Source organism: Paramormyrops kingsleyae, chromosome 16, assembly GCF_048594095.1.
Source record: "Paramormyrops kingsleyae isolate MSU_618 chromosome 16, PKINGS_0.4, whole genome shotgun sequence".
Lineage (NCBI taxonomy): Eukaryota > Metazoa > Chordata > Actinopteri > Osteoglossiformes > Mormyridae > Paramormyrops > Paramormyrops kingsleyae.
Genome location: NC_132812.1, coordinates 22,724,278 through 22,746,010, shown reverse-complemented (window position 1 = coordinate 22,746,010; position 21,733 = coordinate 22,724,278). Strand labels below are relative to the sequence as shown.

The following is a 21,733-nucleotide window of genomic DNA, read 5'->3' as shown; positions in this document are numbered from 1 at the left end:
ATAAAATTATTACATTTGTGTGTTTCTTGTCATGTGTGCCAGAAAGGGTCATGTATATTGTCATATAATTGCAAACAGTGGAAACTGAGAAACAGCATCTGAATTGTTTTAGTAATTCATCAAAGATTTTGGATGAATATGGGACAAGCAACTGCTGAGTCGGACCCTGCTCTTATGGTCTGGCTCCATCATGCAGAGGGAAAGGGGGCTGGGCTCAACTTCATCATTTCAATGCAAAGGTTTGTTTTTTGTGGGATGAATGAAGTCAAATGATTTTTTCTTGGGGGAGGGTAACCCCGGTTCCCATGCCCCTGGCCAGGAGATCAGTGAACATAATATTAAATACAAAATGTTTAAGCATGTTTGAACTGCTTTTATATTCTGTTTCATTTTTAGCTTAATTAATAAAATGTGTCATTCTGATTCTAAACTTCGGAAAACTGACATTTAAGTAACAGAAACAACATCATCTGCCTAGTTGACGTGCGCATTTATGCACTTGGACGTTTTACAAAAGCAATTCAGGATGAGCGTTTAGCCCAAGGGAGCCACTGCAGGCCGAACGCATATGCATAACCCTACGCTACCTGCTAGCCCGCCTGGTGAACTGAAGAAGCAGCAAAACTAAAAATGCGTTTTTTTTTTTTACTTTTTATTTCAAAAGTATCATCATACTGGAGTTGAAGGAAGAATGCCTTAATACTAATTTTACAATCAAGTCTCCACCTCCATAATTGTTGCCTGTTATCTTTCTCAAAATGCCACATGGATTGACATGGTGAGACTAAGTCCACAGCGGACAAAAAAAAAAAAAAAAAAAGTTTGATTAAAAATCAAAACCCACAAAGAACCTTTTAAATTCAGCCTACATTTTGAGTACACAGACACAACGCCACAATTTAATGAAGCCAGAGATTTCATTAAATTTTATGTCTCAATACCATATAATATATATGCTATCATATATTTATAAGACAATAATGAGAGAAACAAAGCACAAATTTCAATGGCTTGGAACCCTGGACCCTCACCGTGTGTAAAGTATTTTTTCATTTAAAAGGGAACGGGGGATTATATTCTTATTGCAATTATTTAGGGAGCCAGTTTATTAAAAAAAAAATTCTTCACTATAACTAATGTAGCCGGCTTTGCAAAGAGGTAATGCGTTTGACTAGTATAGACATGTCCTGAAATCACGAACCCTCATTCGGGCTTTAAACTTTTGTCAATTAACAGTCATGCAGTGAGATCCGTCTATGTTCACTGTTTGCTTATGAGCAATATTTCATTTAACGGGACACTTGTCATGAACTGCCGCAGTTCTTTACCGTCATGTGATCTCAAGTGGGCTGGAAAAGTGCTAAACGGTAACGCTAACAGGATAAGTTAAGTACCAGTCTGCGAAGTCCGGGAGAGCTGGAGGCAGGTCGGCGGCACCGCAGTTTAAAATATAGCGGTTTTCGGATGTGCTCGCATGCAAATGCCCATTGGATTTGAGAGTAATCAAGGTCTCATTCCAGCATTCAGCACAACTCGCGAAGATCGTTTAAAGACATTCCATTAAAAGCCTGCTTCCTGGGTGTCACTTTGCTCATTTTTCGGAACTTGGGAGGATTCTCCTCTGTCGATCTACACAGCGCTAGAATTGCCCGTGTGGGACCTGTCACTCCCGTGCCGGGACTTTGACCGACGCTGCTGAAAACTTCTCCATGAAAAGGCTGTCACCGTGTCCGCACCATCTCCACTGTAGGACTTAAACTGCTGCTGCAGAAGAAACGATGGGATTATTGATAAAACATCTATTCCGATCTGTGATGGTCATGACTCTTCTGATGCAACGGTAAACTTATGCCCGGTGACTGAGGAAAGTTAGGACCGATTCGCGCGGGCCGATTTTTATGCAATTGTTATAATTTATTGTAGCTTTAAATGTGTTTAACTTGAATGCTTTGTGAATTTATCATTTCGTCTTTGGACTATTTATCAAAAGCGGTTAATTAGGCCCATATTAATGTTTATAGATTGTTTGCTGATACTGTACCAATTTTCTTGGAAAAGCACATCTTTGTGCTTTATTTTCAGACACGTCTGCCCGTTTGCCGGTATAGAGGTACTCTGTGCATTTATTTATGTAGTTGCATAGTGTCAAGATTAACTTTATAATTTCTTCAAACTTTTGAAAATTCTAGTTAGGCTGCGATTAGATTCAGCTACAAACACGGGAAATTATGCCGGTGGAAATATTGCTAAGATGGCATTTTAAACTGGCATTTTAGAACTAGGAAAATTATGGCTGACTCTAAATACCTGAATACTTTTAAATAACCAATGACTTCTGACCTATAAAATTTCCGGCTGAACAACACATTATCTTAAGCTCTTTATTAAAAGTGTGACATGTTTAATAGGAACCAGTCTGCATAGATCTCTTTAAATCCGACAGTTTGCTTTAATTAATTCGCTTGTGCTGTATGCCAGTGATTCCGCGATGCTGCAGTTCTATTATTAAAGCAGTTTCGATAAAACAGCAGCGCAGACGCGGGCGTCCTTTTGATCATCCTTTTACCGCAGGCTGTGTCCCAGATAACGTCGAGAAAGGAATTCGCTTTAAATATTCAGGTGCAGCTCCGCCCCCGTCTGCGGTTGCCACATGTTAAATAGATTCACAGTTGCACTGTAGGTGAACAGAATCACTGAGAATCAAACCTACGAAAAAAATAGCGACACCCTATAAGGTCCAATTAAACGGAAGGTTGAGGGAAATATACATCATGCATGAAACTTTAATGGCATTGTACGTTTACTACTACAGCACTCCTTATATAAAGATCGCACATTATTATTTCGGCCTACTTCATTTACATCATTTAAGTAAAGAACAAGCAAACAAATAAATGAACATATGTGTGCGTGTGGGCGTGAGTGTGTATTAATTTAAGATCAATCCATGTGTGTTTCAGGGTAGATTCCAATGAGATCTTGGGGCTGAAAATCCCGTTTGACCCAATCCTGAACGCCAACACGGTGTGTCTGACGCTGCCGGGCTTGACGCGGCGGCAGCTGGAGGTGTGCATGCGGAACCCGGACGTCACCGCCTCGGCCATCCAGGGCATCCAGATCGCCATCCACGAGTGCCAGCACCAGTTCCGCGGCCAGCGCTGGAACTGCTCCAGCCTGGAGACCAGGAACAAAATCCCCTACGACAGCATGGTCTTCAGCAGAGGTGAGAGCGTCTTCACTGACAGCACTGGATCAATGTGACACTTAGTGACCGCAATCAGCACAACACAAATAATCAGCAGGTGTTCACTCGCATGAAATGTTCATCTGACTGTCCCGTATGCAATTACGTATGTAATTTCCATGGATTCGGTAACATAATGAATAATGTGATTATTAAATTTATCTACCTCAGATGAGAGCTTTTCTATCCAAACAATGAGTCTATTGACAGTTCAAGAAACATTTAATGCTGTTAATATGCAAAATAACTGTATAATATTTACATAAATATGGTTCATTGAATCAGAAATAGGAACACATATTCTGTAAATGGTATTAAAAATAAATGGATTTTATGTTGCACAGCACCATAGTGAAGTTTACCTTTTCCCATGATCCAGACCTGTAGGTGGTGATTATTTTGATTATTTGTCAAAGCATGTTAAATGAGACATTGTATCTTCCATTGAGAAAGGGAAGGTGAGGGCCCCCATTTTGCAGAAAGGTTCGGCTGGGAAAGCGGCTGGCAGGCTGTGAACTCGCTCTCAGCGTTTTCCCAACTGTCTGCCGGCCTGAACGGCAAACCTGTCTCGTTGGTTTCTTTAGGCCAAAATGCCAGTTTTCTTCAATCTTTAATTAGTCGCCCCGTTTCTTCAGCCACCCGTTCGGCTGGGTGTGTCTGTCACATAAAGTTTTTTGTTAGATGTACTTTTTTTTCCCACTAGATTTAACCCCCCCCCTGCCCACCCCCATAAACACGCACGTAGGTTTTCGAGTCACAGGCCCACGGAAACAATGGGTGGTGGGAGGGAAAGGACTGTGGGATTAGTAATTAAACCATCAGATATATCGTACTCACTGATCTGATGCTGTTGTCATATCCTGAAGTTATTTTTGCCCTCGGGGAGGTGGGGGGGCCGGGGAGGGGGGTCAGACACGCAAAAATGCTGCTAATCCCAGCCGTCATCTGCTTCACACTCGGTCTGACAGTCCCCCAGTGATGAAATCCCTCCAAGGTGGACGAAAGGAGGCTATGCAGTCTAGGTGAGGCTCCATTCAAAGGTCTAATGAGACAAGTTCCAATCCGCATTCAGGCTTTAATGCCAGTATTATCCCTTCAGAACACGGGGTCAGGGCCAGTGCAGAACTTGTTTGAACTGGAAGCCCCTAAGTATTCATCAGGTTAGATTAATATGTGAATTGTAAGGGCACAAAAAACAGATTCCAGTTCATCCCCTTAATAGAAATGGAATTAGGAAGATTAAATCAAAACAAAGCAGTTTTCTTTCATGTCATGTTTGAAAATCCACTTTATAACTGCAAAATAACAGTGAAGTAATTTGATCATTACTCAGTTCAGAGCCTATTTACGAAAAAAAAAAAAATCAACTAGTTACAGTACTTCAGCATATATATTTTTAAATATTTCACTTCGAGCTACCTTTGTGGAACTCTCAGCGTACGCAATGTTGTAACTTAAAGCACATTTTTTTTCTGAATTTAACAATTTTCATGATGAATAAGAGGATTAGACTTCATGATCAGCCTCAAATGCATGTTCACGCACCACAGTGGTCTCCTCTTTGTATTGGACTAATTTTTGTACTATAAATCTCTAATGGAGGCACCGTCTAGTTTAGGTTGCATGGCTTTTTCCGGCCTTCAGTCTGGCCTAATAAATAACCTAATAATAAAATGGGATTTCTTAGTTTTCAGCTAGTGTTCTCTAGGGCAGAATGTTTCTCACAAGTAAACAAGCAACTGGGAAAAAAATCTTCGCCTGTTTGCTCGTCTGTTTGCTTTCCCAGGGTGTCCATTCTAACAGCTTCCATGTTAAAGCATCCACATGGAGGACGAGGTAACGCTCAGTCATGAGAAAATCAAAAAGAGGTGACTCAGCAGCCAAACAGCACTGCTTCTTTCGGTTGGAGACGCCAGTGATGGAAGTCAGGCGTGTAACCGGAACGTGCGATCACAGACAGCGAGGGGCAGTCAGGTGAATCGCAAACACGCCGGAGCGTGCAAGGGCGGGGGGCGAGCCTGCGCTGATTCTGGAACACTATCGCGGGCGGCTGATGGCCGCGGGGAGGACCTTGGGCGAGCAGGCGGTTCCCCCACACAGGGCGATGCATAGGACTCCTGGGTGTCAGTCTCCTCTCAATTTCATTTTCCCGCTCGGTCCACAGAGCAGGGAATGGTACGGGCAGCCTAGCGGGGCCCGCAGCCAGTGTGGGGCCACAGCAAACCCCAGTTAAGTCTTAGCACCCCCCCGTGAGGCGGTTTGTTCTGAAGAGTGAGCGACAGAGGCCACAGATGTAGAGATCCCTTCTGCCCCTCCTTCTCCTCTCGCACTCTTCTAACTGTCCCCCAATCCATCTTCCTCAAACTCTCCATCCTCCAGGTTTCAGGGAGAGTGCCTTCGCCTACGCCATCGCGGCGGCCGGCGTGGTCCACGCCGTCTCCAACGCCTGCGCCATGGGCAAGCTGAAGGCATGCAGCTGCGACGAGAAGCGGCGGGGGGACGAGGAGGCCTTCCGGGTCAAGCTGAACCGCCTGCAGCTGGAGGCCGTCCACCGGGGAAAGGGCATGGTGCACGGGGTGATGGAGCACTTCCCCGCCGAGGCCCCAGGGCCCCAGGACTCCTGGGAGTGGGGCGGCTGCAGCCCCAACGTGGAGTTCGGCGAGCGCTTCTCCCGGGATTTCCTGGACTCCCGCGAGATGTACAAGGACATTCACGCCAGGATGAGGCTCCACAACAACAGAGTTGGCAGGCAGGTGAGGCGTGACATCACACCGCAGCGACGCGCCGGTGTTCTTTGGGGGGTGGGGCTGTATGATGGGCTAAGGGTGGGGAATGATGTCAGGCCGAGATGACTCAGCACGGCTCCGTTACTGCCTCCGATTACAGATGCCAGAGGAAAGAATCACTTCTTAGTCTTATAGGGGAACATTTGTCCGATTACCTCACTTTGAAAATACCCAAGTGTAGCTGACGATACGTGAATCTGGATGCCACAGATTTGGTCCCGTTTAGTATTTCTTTGCTTAGCTTGAGTGGTAGCAATAGTCAGCATGTTCAATACCACACACATTCTTTTTTTCACTATTCCTTTATTATCCAGCTACGAAGTATAAGTTTCGTTGGTTAACAGCCAAAGATTAGGTTTTAATTTGCGATAATTAGGTATTATAAAGAAAATTCCCCCTGAGATGCTTCGGTCTGCAGCCTGTGCTGCTCTGCTTTGCCTGTGCGGTGCACAGGGACCGTTTACGTATAACGTACAGAAATCTCCATAAAATCTCCATCTGATTCTGCGTGCCGCTGGGTGTATTTTACATTGCCGTGATTATTGCGCCGTTTTTACCCGGGTATCTGGTGCATTTTTAAGGCGAAGGCTCAGCAGGAGTTCGCTGGAGGGATTGCACCTGGCTTTTGTTGAACCTGACCCCCATTAGGGCACCATTAACTGGAAGAGGGAGGTTAGAGGTGGGGTACTTTGAAGGGCTGATGCTAAACTGTAAAGGTTCCTGGGGTTTAAGGGGTTCAGATGGTCATAAACTAAAGAGGCTTGACAAGATCTAACTGGCTGTTTAGCAATGGCCTTAAAATACCCACAGAAATGTTTGAAACTTTACCGTCTATCTCTTATGACTTAATGTCACATAAAATGCCTCATTGGTCCCTTAGGTCTTGATACACTGTAGAAATGCCTTACCTGTTAGCTATCACGGGGCAATCTCTGTGCCCATCATTAAATCATTCAGGCTGCTTTGCTCTCCTGCTGGCCCTCTTTGCTCCTTAGCACTGCAGAGAGAACATTCTTGATTGTCCCTAATTGCTCTTGTGGCTCCCACACGCACACACACATCACACAGACACACGAGAGCGACAAATTGCTCCCCATCCGCCATTTCCTGCGGCAGCAGTTCGGCCGGGAATATCTCTTCCATCAGCTTGCTGTCGGTTCCCTTGATTATTCAGACAAAACAGAAGAGTGGGCTGACCCCACCAGCAGATAACAGCTTAGCGATGCGTCTAATGGGATGGCAGTAAAGACGGGTGGTTATGCCGCCCATGCCGGTACAAACCGCGGGCAGATACCACACTGACTGCTACACAGATCACTGCCCGAATGCTTAGATATTTATTCGGTCGGTCATGTCACTCGTGGGGAAGGAGAAGTCCATCCGTGGCCTTCAGAGGATTGTGTTTTGGTTGAGTTTTACTTGTTCAACATTTTAAACCTGTAAATATCATTGGGGAAGTTACTCTCAAAATATTCCATTACAGACAGAGGTGGAAAGTTCAGGTCCAGAAAGTACAAATCCAGAGCAAGGTTTTGTTTCAACCAACCAGTTGAGTAGAAAGAGTCACAGTCACGGAGTACTCAACTGGTTATTTTTGTGAGTAAGTTCCCCATCTCTGCCTGTAATCAAAGTAGAATCGCTGATCAACATGATAACAGCACGATGGGGAACTCCTAAAAGTGCTTTAAGAGTACTTTAAGAGTACTTTAAGAGTGCTTGAGAACTTATTTAGCATCCTTGGCAGGATTACCAGTGATCTAATGGTAAAATCCACTTGCCCTTGTTCAGTGTTCCTGAACACACCTGTCCGAATGCCGAATGTCCGAAAAAAAAAACCAGCCGTGAAAAGGGAGGGGGGGCAAAGCCTTAACTAAGGGGGTCTCATTTTAATGGAAATGAATGAGAAGACTATTTAAACTTATTAGTGTGCATTTATTTGGGGGAAATAAAGAACATTTAAGGGGGGGGGGGGGGTGTAAAACCTAGAGTAAGGCTGATTGCAGTTACACCCACCCACCCTGTAACTTTGTAATACCTGCGTCTTGCTGTATATCAGAGCTACATTGCGTGACGTTTATGGCCTATATGAGAGTCATATTGCCGTGATTCTTATCGTATTTTTAATGTGTTATGTGTCAGAGTTCCTGTTTAAATGTAATAGCAGCTAAGTTGTGGTCCATGAGTTCCTGAATCAGCGGGGACTCCCCGGCCCCGTGCGGCGTACGGGAGCTCGCCGTATCGTGTTTCGCACCGGCCGTCCTGCAGCCGGCGAATGCTCAGCGACATCAGAGATAACTATCAAACCTGGGGGGGAGGGAGGGTTTAGGGAGAGCCTCCTCGCCTTGCTGTTCTTCCCCTAACACACCTGAAACCAGGTGAGGTCCCGAGTAGTGGGTGGGGTTCACCCCCCCCTCCCACCTGCCCGCCCCTGTTCTGAGCGGCTCCCCCTGTGGAGAGAATGTGACAGCTTCCCCGGGACGGAACCCACATGTCCTCTCATGCCTGCTCGCGGTTCCCAGATTGGCGGCTCCCTTTAAAAGCCCTAATTAATGGCTGCTGGTAGCTTGGAAACAGATGTTTAAAGCCAGCGAGAGACTCAAGACATCAAACGCGGTGGAGAGTAGAAAGACGAGGGCTCTTCCTTCCTCAAAAGCAGTGTTTTTACAGTAAGCTTAGTGGGGTGGGGCGGGGGGGGGGGGGGTCATTGAGAATTGGGGCATGTGTGCGACGGGAGATGGTCCATCAGGTAGCCCACATGTGGCCCATTGAATGTGTCCGCAGGGTGACATCATTCTTTAAAATCAACATAAGCCTGAAAGCGTGGCAGGAATGAAGGAGACATGTCTGCACATTTACAGTGACCGTGTTGTGTTGGCCCAGTTTAATCGGACTGGCCGCTGTGGGGTAGAATTACGTTCCCAGCATCAGACATCCACTGCGCCCGAATGTGATACATTGCCTGGCACATCTGGCTTCAAGTTAAGGAACACAGTCCTGACTTTGTGTTTGCGAGGAACCGTTCCGATACAGATGCACCCGCACTTGGAAATTATATTCGTAATGTGCTGTACATCTTATAATCAGACCATTGCTATTCATTTTGATCATATTTTGAGGGGCTGCATTGATGCATAATCCATCCATCCATGCATCCAGCAACCTTTCCAGTGCTGGGACTTTTTGAGCTAGACAGGGGACACCCTAGATTTCAGGACACGTGTACACACACGCATGCATACACACATGCTCACATACACAGGCACACATTCAGGGTAATTCACTTAACCATAAGTTCTTGGAATGCGTAAGGAAACCCATGCTGTATGCAGAAGACATGGAAACCTCCTTAATTAATGATAAAAATATATATCATACTTTATAATAATTAATGGTAAATCTTCTCCACTGGGTGCTGAGATGCACTTGAAACATGGTTAGTCTCAGCACCATTTAAAAAAGACATCCAGCGGATCTGAGTGAGCATGACTCTTCAAGTGCCCCTTGACCCCTTGACCTGGAAGTAGTCGCTCTGCAGGAAGCCCATCTAGCGGAGCTCATGCACTGGATGTATTACCCACTCAAAGGTCAGAAAGGTATAAGATACATGTAACCTGCAACTAAGTGCGAAAATGAAAAAGCGAGTGAAACTCCATGAGGAAGAACACTTTCTGCCAGTGGTGCTGGATGTTAGCTGTTTCTCCCTGTTACCTGCACTTTTTCTCAGTGACTGTTGTAGCCATGTTTCCGGAACTTTCTGGGGCTTCTCTTAGAACTGCCAAGGCAGGTCACCTGCTGAGGGATAGTTCAGAATAAAATAATCCCTTCTTAAAATGAATATATATATATATAAAAATATTAAAACACATACACTTCTAAACGTGAGATATTAGGACTGTGAGCCATGTTGAAGCATGGGTTTCTGAAATGTCACCACAGGTGGGCTAATTAGGCTTGTATTCTTACTTTCATTTTGCTTTAAATATAGGGTGACCAGACAATCCATGTCAGGGAGGAAATTCTGAGCTAGGACAGGAATTGTAAATTACCATTTCAATTAAAAGCACTTGGATTTCACTTGAGCACTGAGTTTTTTCCTGATTACTAGCTGCGATTACTGATCAACACACACAATACCCAAGTAGAGAATCATTACTGACTGACCTAATATAAAAATCGGGGATGTCTGATCTAGGATGACCAGATAATATGTGGACACTTTGAGACAGGTCAGGATTTGTAAACGACCATTTCAGTTAAAAGGACCCGGATTTCACTTAAGCCCTGATTTATTGCTGTGTGCTGATTGGTCAGTCTCCTATAATTGTGCATGTGTCACTAATGGTGAAGTGAAACAGCTGGATGAGTCTTTCAGTCAAGGAAACAAATCAGCCAAAGCACAAGCAGAGTTGAACTATTGAGCCAAGCGCAGGAGCCTTTCAGTTTGAAAGTAGTTTGTAAAACCCAAAGTAGCTCAAAGTGTCCTCCCTGACATGGATTATCTGGTCACCCTATTTAAATAACCCAAACAGTCAGGTTGTTTTTGCCCTCATCTAAACATTTGGGTTGCTGATGACTTCTGGTGTCAAACCTAAGAAGAAGCATGTATTTAGGCTGAATTTAGGGTGGTACAATCACATTTATGAACAGCAGTGTTTAATTTCAGGGGTAGCATTAATTAGCCGCAGCCTCAGTGTGCTGCCACTGTATCCTGTTGTGGTCCCAGTTAAGATAGGGCCTGTGTTAATTTTCTAAAAGTTTGAGCAACACGGATGGGCTGGGAACATCTATTCCACAGAAGACCTCGTGGACAACGTTCGTAACCAGCTGTTTTCTCTGCGAGCAATATCAAAATATTTTCATTGATCCAAAGTATGAAGTTTTCACTTCTTTTTTGGAACTGAAGGTGCAGATCCAAAGTACTTGTAGTCTTTTCTGATTTACAGATATTTGAACACAGAGGAAATATAAAAAAATCAGGTAATTATTTCCTGCACACATGAACAATTTGCTGCACACATTAACACACTTTAAATGAACAAAGTGCAGTTTCGCCTATTCAGATTCATTGTAACACTCTTGACAAGTTAAATTTGATCATTTGATTCATAAAGTACAGAATAATGGATTCTCCACCCAACACTCCGTGGAATTCATCTGCAAAAAATGCAAAAATAGTTTTTGTCCTTTTTATGTTCTTTGTTTAGCCTTGACAGTTATTAAGGAAACTGACATGTGAATACATGTAACTAGACAAGTGACTAGACTTGTGACAGCAAGGTTGCTAGTTTAAATCCTAAGGGGTATGCTGCAGTCTCAAATTAACTGTGCAATCCTTAACCTGTGTGAATCATATGATTGATAGCTGGAATAAAGGGAAAACCACGTGGGAGCAGATTCATATATTGTAAAGCAAAATAACATTGCTATAGGTTGCGGGTGAAGGCAGCAGGGCTCATAGGGGTGTGGACAGGATGATCCCAGCATGCTCCTGTTTCCTGTTGTTTGCTGGGATCTTTCAATTTAAACCAGGGCGGCTGACAGATGAGCACATTGTTGAAAAATGGGGTGAGCAGACAGTCATGGGCGGGACATCCTCAGTAACCATGTGAACTTGCTTTTGTCACGAAAGATCACGACTGCCCAGTGACCATCCGAGCCTGTCCTTATTGTCATGTGGTGGAACGGAAGCGTGTTTGAACCCTACACGCCCAAATGAAAAGCTATCAGTTCGCAAATAAGTTGATCCGACTGAACAGTCCCATCCTAGACTACATCCAACCCAATTTAGACTCTATGCCATGATCTTAGATTACATCCATCCTAGATCAGGCCATCATTGTTTTCACGAGGCATGACGGAAGCTTGTTTGAAGTACGGAAGAGGATTAGGGCCACTATGAAAATATTATTTGAATTCAGACTTTTTTCTCAGAATTCTGACTTTAATCTCAGAATTCTGACTTTTTTTCTAAATTCAGAATTATGAGAAAAAAGTCAGAAGTCTGAGATTAAAGTCAGAATTCTGAGATTAAAGACAGAATTCAAATATTATTTTCAAGGTGGCCCTAATCCTCTTCCATATTGAAGCCTACATCCCCAACTGAAAATCTTTCCCAGTTAGGACCAGTCAGAGAAAAAGGAATCTTTGGCTATGAAAGCAAATTTATGAACAGATATTTCATGTAGAAACATTCATGTATAAACATTTAGCATGTACCTCTTAGAGTCTTGCATGTTGGAAGTCTGTTGTGTTTGTTCCTGCTGGGTTATAGCGTTCCACTGGTTGTCTCACAAGTTCAATCTCACTGCCTTTGTTACGATTTTCATTTCATATACAGAAATTTCCATGTGATTCACTATTGAGGCACATTAATGCTGAACTCCGTTAACTGGTGCATTCACTCTCAAAAGGTGTTATTGTATCACATAATACGAGCATTCAGGTTGAATATATCCTAGGATGGTACCAATGAGTCTAATTTGGGGTGTCTGACTTTAGGTCTAATTTGGGTTGTATGGTACGTAGGATGATGGCATTGAGTCTCATTTGGGTTGTATGCAATCTTTGAAATGGACATTAAGTCTGGGTCAAGTTGTAAGTAATCTAGGATGAGGACATTGGATCTGGGTGGGGTTGAATGAAATTTCTGATGATAATGTTGAGTTTGTTTCAGGGTGTATGTAATCTAGGATGACAATATTGAATCTGGGTAGGGTTGTGTGCATTCTAGGATGACAATATTGAGTTTGTGTCAGGGTGGATGTAATTGAGGATGATTATATCAAGGGTGGGCCAGGTTGTATATAAGTTAAGATGACATTAAATCTGGGTCAGGTTGTATGTAATCTTGGATGATGATATTCAGTCTGGCTCAGGGTGTATATAATTTAATGATGAAATTGAGTTTGTGTCTGGGTGTATGTAATCTAGGATGATTTTAAGTCTGTGTCATGGTGCATGTAATCTAGAATAAAGATACTGAGTCTGGGTCAGGTTGTATATAATCGAGGATGATGATATTGAGTGTGGGTCAGGGTGTATGTAATCTACGATGATGAAATTGAATCTGGGTCAGATTGAATGTAATGTACGATAATGATATTGAGTCTGTGTCAGGGTGAATGTAATCTATGATGATAATATTGAGTTTGTGTCAGGGTATATGTAATCTAGGATGACAATATTAAGTTTGTGTCAAGGTGTATGTAATCTAGGATGATAATATTGAGTTTGTGACAGAGCGTATGTAATCTAGGATGATAATATTGAGTTTGTGACAGAGTGTATGTAATCTAGGATGATAATATTGAGTTTGTGTCAGGATATATGTAATCTAGGATGACAATATTGAGTTTGTGTCAGGGTATATGTAATCTAGGATGACAATATTGAGTTTGTGTCAAGGTGTATGTCATGTAGGATGACAATATTGAGTTTATGTCAAGGTGTATGTAATCTAGGATGACAATATTGAGTTTGTGTCAGGGTGTATGTAATGTAGGATGATGATGTTGAGATTGGGTCGGGGTGTATGTAATGTAGGATGGTGATATCGAGATTGGGTCGGGGTGTATGTAATGTAGGATGATGATATCGAGATTGGGTCGGGGTGTATGTAATGTAGGATGATGATATGGAGATTGGGTCGGGGTGTATGTAATCTAGGATGATAATATTGAGTTTGTGTCAAGGTGTATGTAATGTAGGATGATGATGTTGAGATTGGGTCGGGGTGTATGTAATGTAGGATGATGATATTGAGATTGGGTCGAGGTGTATGTAATGTAGGATGATGATATCGAGATTGGGTCGGGGTGTATGTAATGTAGGATGATGATATGGAGATTGGGTCGGGGTGTATGTAATGTAGGATGGTGATATCGAGATTGGGTCGGGGTGTATGTAATGTAGAATGATGATATTGAGATTGGGTCAGGGTGTATGTAATGTAGGATGATGATATCGAGATTGGGTCGGGGTGTATGTAATGTAAGATGATGATATCGAGATTGGGTCGGGGTGTATGTAATGTAGGATGGTGATATCGAGATTGGGTCGGGGTGTATGTAATGTAGGATGATGATATAGAGATTGGGTCGGGGTGTATGTAATGTAGGATGGTGATATCGAGATTGGGTCGGGGTGTATGTAATGTAGGATGGTGATATCGAGATTGGGTCGGGGTGTATGTAATGTAGGATGATGATATCGAGATTGGGTCGGGGTGTATGTAATGTAAGATGATGATATCGAGATTGGGTCGGGGTGTATGTAATGTAGGATGATGATATTGAGATTGGGTCGGGGTGTATGTAATGTAGGATGGTGATATCGAGATTGGGTCAGGGTGTATGTAATGTAGAATGATGATATTGAGATTGGGTCGGGGTGTATGTAATGTAGGATGATGATATTGAGATTGGGTCGGGGTGTATGTAATGTAGGATGATGATATTGAGATTGGGTCGGGGTGTATGTAATGTAGGATGATGATATCGAGATTGGGTCGGGGTGTATGTAATGTAAGATGATGATATCGAGATTGGGTCGGGGTGTATGTAATGTAGGATGATGATATCGAGATTGGGTCGGGGTGTATGTAATGTAAGATGATGATATCGAGATTGGGTCGGGGTGTATGTAATGTAGGATGGTGATATCGAGATTGGGTCGGGGTGTATGTAATGTAGGATGATGATATAGAGATTGGGTCGGGGTGTATGTAATGTAGGATGGTGATATCGAGATTGGGTCGGGGTGTATGTAATGTAGGATGGTGATATCGAGATTGGGTCGGGGTGTATGTAATGTAGGATGGTGATATCGAGATTGGGTCGGGGTGTATGTAATGTAGGATGATGATATAGAGATTGGGTCGGGGTGTATGTAATGTAGGATGGTGATATCGAGATTGGGTCGGGGTGTATGTAATGTAGGATGGTGATATCGAGATTGGGTCGGGGTGTATGTAATGTAGGATGATGATATCGAGATTGGGTCGGGGTGTATGTAATGTAAGATGATGATATCGAGATTGGGTCGGGGTGTATGTAATGTAGGATGATGATATTGAGATTGGGTCGGGGTGTATGTAATGTAGGATGGTGATATCGAGATTGGGTCAGGGTGTATGTAATGTAGAATGATGATATTGAGATTGGGTCGGGGTGTATGTAATGTAGGATGATGATATTGAGATTGGGTCGGGGTGTATGTAATATAGGATGATGATATGGAGATTGGGTCGGGGTGTATGTAATGTAGGATGATGATATCGAGATTGGGTCGGGGTGTATGTAATGTAGGATGGTGATATCGAGATTGGGTCGGGGTGTATGTAATGTAGGATGATGATATTGAGATTGGGTCGGAGTGTATGTAATGTAGGATGGTGATATCGAGATTGGGTCGTGGTGTATGTAATGTAGGATGATGATATCCAGTTGGATGCTCCTGAACCTCTCCCATCCCTTCCATTTCCTGTCAGGTGGTGATGGACCACATGCGGCGGAAGTGCAAGTGCCACGGTACGTCAGGCAGCTGCCAGCTGAAGACATGTTGGCAGGTGACCCCGGAGTTCCGGATGGTGGGCACGCTGCTGAAGGAGCGTTTCCAGGCAGCCACGCTCATCAAGGCGCACAACCGCAACACCGGCCAGCTGGAGCACGCGCACGCCCCGCACCGGCGCAGGGCCAGCCACGGCGAGCTCGTCTACTTCGAGAAGTCGCCCGACTTCTGCGACCGCGAGCCGCGCTCCGACTCGGCCGGCACCAGGGGCCGGATCTGCAACAAGACCAGCGCAGGGACGGACAGCTGCGAGAGCCTGTGCTGCGGCCGGGGACACAACATCCTGCAGCAGACCAGGACGGAGAGGTGCAACTGCAGGTTTCACTGGTGCTGCTACGTGGTCTGTCAGGAGTGCCGAATAACAGAGTGGGTGAGTGTCTGCAAGTGACCCCGCGGACGGGGCAGCACGGCCCCCGCCCCGCCCCCCCCCCCATCCTGCGAATGGACTGCCGCAGAAGGAGACTGTCACGAGCCACGCGTGAATCGTCCAAGGCGTGCGCTCGACCTCTGCAGTTCAGATTGATTGTTCATATCTGCACTGCGCTTTCAATTCAGAAGGTATTTTTTAAGTTAAGTAATTTAATAAATCGTTTGTGTTTTTTATTTTTACTAGAACCTGAGTTATCTTAAAAGTATTTAAATGAGCTATTGAGAATGAAACTATTATCAGCTAGTTTTCTAATGTAAATATTTGTATTTAAAAAACTGCATGTCATTCTGGTACTATAAAAAGCACTGGAATTATTAAGAGAGGTTTAAAAATAATTATAACAAACATGCTTTTATTAATCCCAACAGTGATGTCTCATGCCTTCCCATTCTTCTGTCTGCAAATAAACTAAAGCAGATCAACATTAAACACGCATATATACTGAGAAACATCAGATTATTAAATAAAGATGTAGCTGAAGATTTTTTTTCTAAACACTAAAATTCCATGAAATGGTAATACATTCACCCTCAGAGTGTTTGTCTTAGATTTCCTGCCAGTGGCAGAGTAGTGACCTTCTGCATATTTTTGTCTGTTAATCTTTTTTAGAACCTTAAATGGCCATAAACTGTCATAAAATGGAGTTTCCCAGTTAAAGTCCCTATTCAGTATATGGATACCTCACCTTGCTTTTCACTCGTATGGAAAGCTGTTGCGTAGTATAATTTGAAATTGTTTATGGACTTTAATTCTGATGTTTCACATTCATGTGTGACTTTGCACGCAGGCATCCCTAAGGAGAGTGATATGGAGGATATTTGCATTTTAATTAATGTCGTAAGATGCTATTTGTTCACATATAAAAATGTATATTTTTAGTGTAACGGTTCGTAAGTTATTTTTTATTTTTGTGGATGACTTAATATTTGTAAACATATTGAAAAAGCTAAGAATGATGGCAGAAATGGTATCTAATAAAAAATGTGTGTTAAAAAAGTACAGAAATCCACTGTTATGGATGTTTCTTTTTTCTTTTTTACATCCATCCCTCCACTCATCTCTGTACCTATGCATCCATCTTTCATATTTCTTTATGTACAACAACATCACGGTGATTTTCGGTTTAACTATGTCAATTTGTTGTCATCACCAGAAACGTGAATTTCTTTCATTTGCTGATGCATTGTGGGTGCGGTGGGGGGCAAACATGGGTAGTTTGCACCGGCAAACCCTATCTAAACATTTTGTCCTGAGAAAATGAGTTTAATTTTTCCTCTCGTGTTTTCGAGCTGTGGGCACATGTGGGCACAAAACAATTGCTCGTGCCTGACATTTGCATTCCACAGCCTGATCCAGTATCCCCAGGGGTATCTCAGCTAACGGGAGGCTTCCTCCGCAGCATGGGTACATATCAGTGCTCTCGATACCTTTATATAAACAAGCAGCATGCTGCAAAATCTGCAGGCTATCCATGTGGGATCGTACAGGGCCTTCCTGTTCCGATGTGTCACCGACAGCTGCGGCACAACGCCGCCCATGAACGGAGAAAGTGCAGGACGACCTTAACGGTAAACAAGTCCAGTTTTCCATGCAAGCGGACGAGTGTCCAGCCATCGATGACCTGACCAACAGCTAACCCGAAAAACCTCGATCTGACCCGAGTTTGGGAAGGGCTGGTAGCATTTAAACCTTCAAATCCAGAACCATAATTTTGGAGTTCTGAAGTTATTGTAGCTTGGTTTTGTTTTGTTTCTGCTCTAAAGGCCTTTACAAAATAAGACGGAGCGGAGAAAAAAAGTTTACATTTACATGCTCAAACGAAAAAGCACTCCGGAAATGTAAATGTTGAACTTAATGTGCACATTTAACATATATCACACGTCATGCTAAACAAATATTGCTTATATGAAAACACTAAGTATATATTATAACAGTATGTGAAAGTTCAAATATAACGCAATGAAACTCCTACCCAGCTTTAATTCCACCCTATAATTAACTGAATCTGGAATTGCCTTGTTGGAGAGGACAAATGGTCTTTTAGGACTTCTACATACACTCCCATAATGCTTTGAACTTAGTAAAGAAACAACACAGGCAAGTCAAGCCACTCAACAGTAACCATGGGATCTGAAACGACATTCTGGATTACAGCCAAACTCAACTAGCTGAACACCCTCTCAGTCAGTTGGATGTGTCTATGTCTGTTAATTGAAGGTGATATCAAACTAACGTAAGTTTCTCTCTGTCAGTCGCATGCGTCTGTTGCATCTGTTGGTGAGTCGAAGGCCGAAACTGCACCATTTAAACATCCTCCAAGGCAATCTGGGTTGATCCGAAATGCATTGCTCATAGGTTGAAGTTAATTTGTGTCCTTTTTATTAAACACGTGCTTAATCGAATCATAAATAGTAATACTTCTTGTCAGTCGAGTAGGCAGCAGGTAGACTAGTTAAGACACACACTTCTGAGCTGAAGGCGATCTGTTCAAACTCCCAGAGGGGTGCTGATGTCGAGCTCAGGGCAGGGACTCTCCCAGCAGAGCTTCCAGCTCGTAAATTAAGCGGTGAATCCTTCTGGGAAGAAAAAAAATGCCAGCTAAACAACTCAATGTAATTAAATATGATAAAGGCTTTATAAGTAGATTCCAAATGAATCAGAACAACAGGGGAATATGAAGATGGTAAGAGAATTACCACAACTCAGCAACACAAATTCATTATGCAGTATGCTTTGCATATTTAAAAACAGGTTAGAATCTAGTAATTTATTAATGTGTGTAAGACAAAATGGGGCAGTTACGTGACATTCAATCACTGCACTTGTGCCTTATTAGCAATATACTTTAATCTTTTAATCTAAAGCTGGGTCTTGTGCCCTTTGCTCCTTAGCCTGGTCTCCAGGCCCTCATGCCACCCTGACCAGGTAAAGCAGATTGATGGATGGATGGTGGGTAGATGACTATAACATGGTCCTTCAGCCCTTTAATTTTGTTGTCTATACATGTTTGCCATCATGACTACATCTAACTCACCGTTATCAGTTTTACAGCTTTACTGGATGAGGTGTTGCTGTGTCCAACAGGTTAATATGGTCAATTTGGATTCCAGTGCAGTGACGGGAGCACTGTGCTGTAAAAATGGTGCCGTCCTTCATATGAGATGTAAAACCAAGGTCCTGACTCTCTGAGGTCATAATTGATCTCTGGGCAGCATCTTTCGAAAGAGTAGGGGTGGTACCCCGAGGCCTGGGCTCAAGCTGCCCACTGTGGCCCTTTCATATCTGGCCCCCCTTTATCTAACTGAATTCTCTCCTGTCCCTTCACCTCCTTAGCTACTGTGTGGTGAGTGTACTGGCTCAGAATGGCTGCCTTCTCCTCGTCCAGGTGGGAGCTACACAGTGGTGGTGGTTGAAGCGGCTCCCCATTGGTTCTGTAAAGGACTTTGGGTGCCTTGAAAAGTGCTATATAAATGTAACATTCATTCATTCATTACTCTTTTGTTAAGGTTATCTCCACTCCCATGGCCAAACAAATTCTCCACTCCAGTGGTTTCCAGTACATAAGACAGGAAAGTCGTAACATAATGTTGCGTCTTGGAGTTATTGGGGAGGAACGTTTCACATGCTTTAAATGGGGTTTTGAACATTCCGGCACTCCTAAGTACTAAAATAAAAAATAAAAATGACATCACATCTATTTTATCGCACATGTGATCAGATTTAGCTTTGCAAATACCGACATGTTCTGTGACATATAAAAACTGCTCGTTGCTTTATTTAACGTAGTTCAGTGGACTGGGGGAGGGGTGTACTGTACCCTATACATGACCTTGAACCATAATTCCGCATCATGCTGTGGCAAGTGGAGCGAGAGACTCTTTGAATCGAAAACCAGCACTGTGATAAAAAATGGAGGCAACATGCTCAAGAACGCTGGACTGAAAAGCAGATGGTTCCATATTAGAACCTGATGGGAAATGAAATGTTCTAAGTAAATTTTCCTTGAGGGTGGATCACACTGAGCCGACTGCCGGTACCAGCTGATTCAGGCACAGCTGTGAGCGACGTGAGTCTTAAGGAAAGATCAGCTGAAACCTTTTAAGTGTCCCTCAGAGCTCAGAGTGCTGAAATGTGTCATGGTGAAAATCTGCTGAGCCTGGTTCACTACAGTTCCCTTTGGCGTTTTGCCTACTGTTGGCGATGACCTCTGACCCCTCCCCCCGGCCTACACGACAACCACACCTGTGAAGGGTGTGACAGGTGCAGTGTACGCGAGTGTTTGATTTCTGACACGAAAGAAGTAAATAAAGATTCCCTTAAGTCTTTTACACCCATAAATGTATAATCGGTACATCATTTTGTGATTTGCCTCTGAGATTTGAGTGTAGCATTTCTTTATTATGGTGCAATTTAATACTTAAATCAAACGAGGCAAAGATTTTTAAAAAACCATTGAGTCTGTAAAGATGTGTCTTGCTTTTCTTGTTTATCTGCATCATTAGGAACCAGTGAACGTTCAGTTTTCTATTTCAGCTCCTGATGAGTCGATAATTTTGCACCTGAAGCCTGGAGGCTTTGCTGACCGATCTGTCAATCGCCTTGTGCTCATGTTTGCTTCCACGCCGCCCATCCAGGTCAGGATTTGAGTGACAAATGTAATTCGATTTTGGAATGTTATCATTTCTTTGGAGATGCTGTACAACAGATCATGCATGTAACATATTTTAATATTTAATAGAGATGAATAAAAATCAATAAATTGGTGTATATGTATATATTAGTATATATGTATATATAAGCGTTTGGAGGTCGGATGGTGGATCTTACTTATTCAGTGAAATACATGCAGGTATATTGCCCATTATTTTATGCTTTGTCTTACAGTTTCAGCTCCAGGAACATGCCCTGAGCTGAGAATATGTAACAGCTTAACTCAAATCAAGAGAGTCAATGTACTTCAAAGGTACTGCAAGGTTAAAAATTGCTTCAAAGGGTCCAAGTTTTACAAAAAAAACGTTACAGGATGAAATCCCACTGGGACCTTTTGGCTGTTCTCCCACAATACGTGAACGATGTTAGTTAAAAACCGCAGACTACCTTATTTGTTTAATTGAAGATGTCAATGCACACGTATGAGCTGCAGAATCTCTATGACTTTCTCACAGCATCCACAATACTAATTTTACAATTAACTGCAGCTAAAGATACGCAAAATTTTATTAACAAAAAGTCTGCCAAAACATTTCACAGCACAGTTTAACGTGAACGGGTACTGACCCCATAATCAACAGTCTCAGCTGAAGTATGACATTGGATGTTATCTCTGCATTAGCCGATCTTAAACATCAGGTTCACAAGCATCAACCAAATGCAGTCAGCGACTCGTTTGAAGAAGCACTGAAATGCTGACTCTGAAATGGCGAAGGCCTGGAACTCACAGAAATACAGGTTACTGCGCAAGAGCAGAGAGTTTATATCTCTTTCTGTGTAAACAAGTTGGCAACCTGGCAAGCGTACAACAGTGGTTACCTTTGTGGCATTTGATCTAAAGACAGTTGTTGTCAGATTTGGAAGGCAATGTATCAAATGAATTAAAGTAAATAAATGTTAATGATATATAGCTTTCTCATTGTGTAATTGTTGATACTGCAATTCATCTGTGACTAATCTAAACATAACTTTGGAAACTACATAGAATGTTTTAAA

General features: G+C 43.0%; 1 protein-coding gene across 3 annotated transcripts; it reads left to right on the top strand.

Annotated features, from left to right (window-relative positions):
• Positions 1-1,228: 1,228 nt before the first annotated feature.
• LOC111858288 (protein Wnt-10a) lies at positions 1,229-17,032 on the top strand. 3 transcript variants are annotated; one of them, XM_023839917.1, is made up of 4 exons: positions 1,229-1,840; positions 2,966-3,223; positions 5,624-5,997; positions 15,518-17,032. In XM_023839917.1, the coding sequence occupies exons 2-4, from the start codon at positions 3,073-3,075 to the stop codon at positions 15,983-15,985; spliced, it is 993 nt and encodes a 330-aa protein (XP_023695685.1). In that variant the 5' UTR covers positions 1,229-1,840; positions 2,966-3,072; the 3' UTR covers positions 15,986-17,032. The 3 variants fall into 3 exon arrangements, with proteins under 3 accessions (XP_023695685.1, XP_023695684.1, XP_023695686.1); XM_023839916.1 differs by having other exon boundaries at positions 2,961-3,223; XM_023839918.1 differs by lacking the exon at positions 1,229-1,840 and adding an exon at positions 2,772-2,794.
• The last annotated feature ends 4,701 nt before the right edge of the window (positions 17,033-21,733 follow it).